General features: G+C 42.1%; 1 protein-coding gene across 1 annotated transcript in view; it reads right to left on the bottom strand.

The window, feature by feature from the left end:
- The window catches only part of TBC1D4 (TBC1 domain family, member 4), a 90,488-nt gene that overhangs the window by 57,549 nt on the left and 31,119 nt on the right, over positions 1-1,820 (bottom strand). Inside the window, exons 6-7 of the mRNA XM_011972012.1 lie at positions 725-816; positions 355-465 (exon numbers count right to left, since the gene is read on the bottom strand). Coding sequence (XP_011827402.1) covers positions 355-465; positions 725-816 — 203 coding nt within the window. The remainder of the gene's footprint in view (positions 1-354; positions 466-724; positions 817-1,820) is intronic.

Genomic DNA, 1,820 nt, shown 5'->3' with positions numbered 1-1,820 from the left:
GGAGTTCAAGAGCAGGCTGACCAACATGGAGAAACCCTGTCTCTACCAAAAATACAAAATTAGCTGGGTGTGGTGGCGCATGCCTGTAGTCCCAGCTACCCGGGAAGCTGAGGCAGGAGCATCACTGAGCCGAGATAGTGCCATTGCACTCCAGCCTGGGCAATAAGAGTGAAACTCTGTCTTAAAAAAAAACAAAAAAAGTCCTTATAAAACTACCAAAATGCTGGGGGGGGGGGGTGTCACAGGAAACTCCGATAGGACTTTAGCCCTAAAGAACCTGACAGTACAAACGGAAGAATTAAGAAAATCCATAAACAACAACAAAAGTCGGCGAAGGAGGAAGTATCTTCTCACCGAAGGGCCTTCCCCAATGTGCACGTGCGTCTTCTGCTTGGCCTCACACATCTGCCTCAGGTGTAAGATCACAAGTTCATTTTCTTCCTGGTCACTGGCTGGCTTCATTTTCTGTTCAACAGACAAACCAAAAGAACACCATGGCAACACAGCTTCTCTCCTTTCATTCCGTCTGGCAGACAAACGTAAACAAAGCTAAGAGTTTTAACTTAGCTCAGAAGCAAGAATACAACGGCATTCTATACTACCCAATGGTACTCTAGGTCATGCATCTTTAACTCTAGGCAGCAGAATGAAAACAGGAATGCATAAAACAGGATTCAATTCTCATTCCTTATGTCTTATTTATGAGACCTACAAATAATGTTACCTGAACTCTTTCAAAGATGTCAGCTTGCTCATTATCTGTCAGTGATGAGAGATGCCTCTGTATTACCAGCTTGGCTCTTGGGGGGTAGAGACCTAAGGAAAATGATAAGGGAAGATATTGAACAGAGATCCAGCAGCAGAGATCCAGGGGCAGATAATGCATTACACTTCACCTCTTCCCAAGCAGACTCTGAACTTAAATCTTTTCAAGGAGACGTGTTCCTGCCTACAAGAAACCTTGGATCATTGAAATGATTGAAACTAGATGAAAAACCTCTTCACCAAAATCAACAGCCCCAGTAGTGATCTTGGCATTAAAATTACTAACAACGGGCCAGGTGCAGTGGCTCGCGCCTGTAATCCCAACACTTGGGGAGGTGGAAAAGAGTTTTCAGAAACTTTTCCTCTAGTTCTAATTCAGTACTGCAGTGGTTTAAAACAGGTCTGGTGACAGTATGGCCACAGTATGGCAGCACTGTGTACATTCTGACAAGCATGAAGCAAATTCTAGTTCTTTTAAACCCCGTCTCTACTAAAAATACAAAAATTAGCCAGCCATGGTGGCAGGAGCCTGTAATTCCAGCTACTCAGGAGGCTGAGGCAGGAGACTCGCTTGAACCCGGGAGGTGGAGGTTGCAGTGAGCCAAGATCGAGCCACTGCACTCCAGCCTGGGCAACAAAGTGAAAATCCATCTCAAAAAAACAACAACAAAAATTACTAACAATGAATTTCTAAGCAATACTAAGCACAACCAGAAACCACTTTACACTAACAGCCACAGTAGAAACTCACAGATGATCTAACATTAACCTAACACCTCACATGGAAATAACAGCTAAAGACTAGCCTTGGCCAAAAATGTGAAGCTTACAACTTGACATTTAAAGAAGAAAGAACAAGTAATAATTTTAAAAGGCAAGACTACAGCTTAGCCACAGATCTCTTCCCCGATGCAGTTCTTGTTCTGTGAGAATAAAGTTTTAAGGATAGCACTAGCATTTAGTGAACTTGCAATGTTATTATTTTATCAAGAAATGATTTACTTCTTTATATCATGATATTCATAAACCTATCCCATTCTTACACATAATTTATA

Source organism: Mandrillus leucophaeus, unplaced genomic scaffold (assembly GCF_000951045.1).
Source record: "Mandrillus leucophaeus isolate KB7577 unplaced genomic scaffold, Mleu.le_1.0 Scaffold126, whole genome shotgun sequence".
In the NCBI taxonomy this organism is placed as follows: Eukaryota; Metazoa; Chordata; class Mammalia; order Primates; family Cercopithecidae; genus Mandrillus; species Mandrillus leucophaeus.
This window is presented reverse-complemented; position numbering and strand designations above follow the sequence as displayed.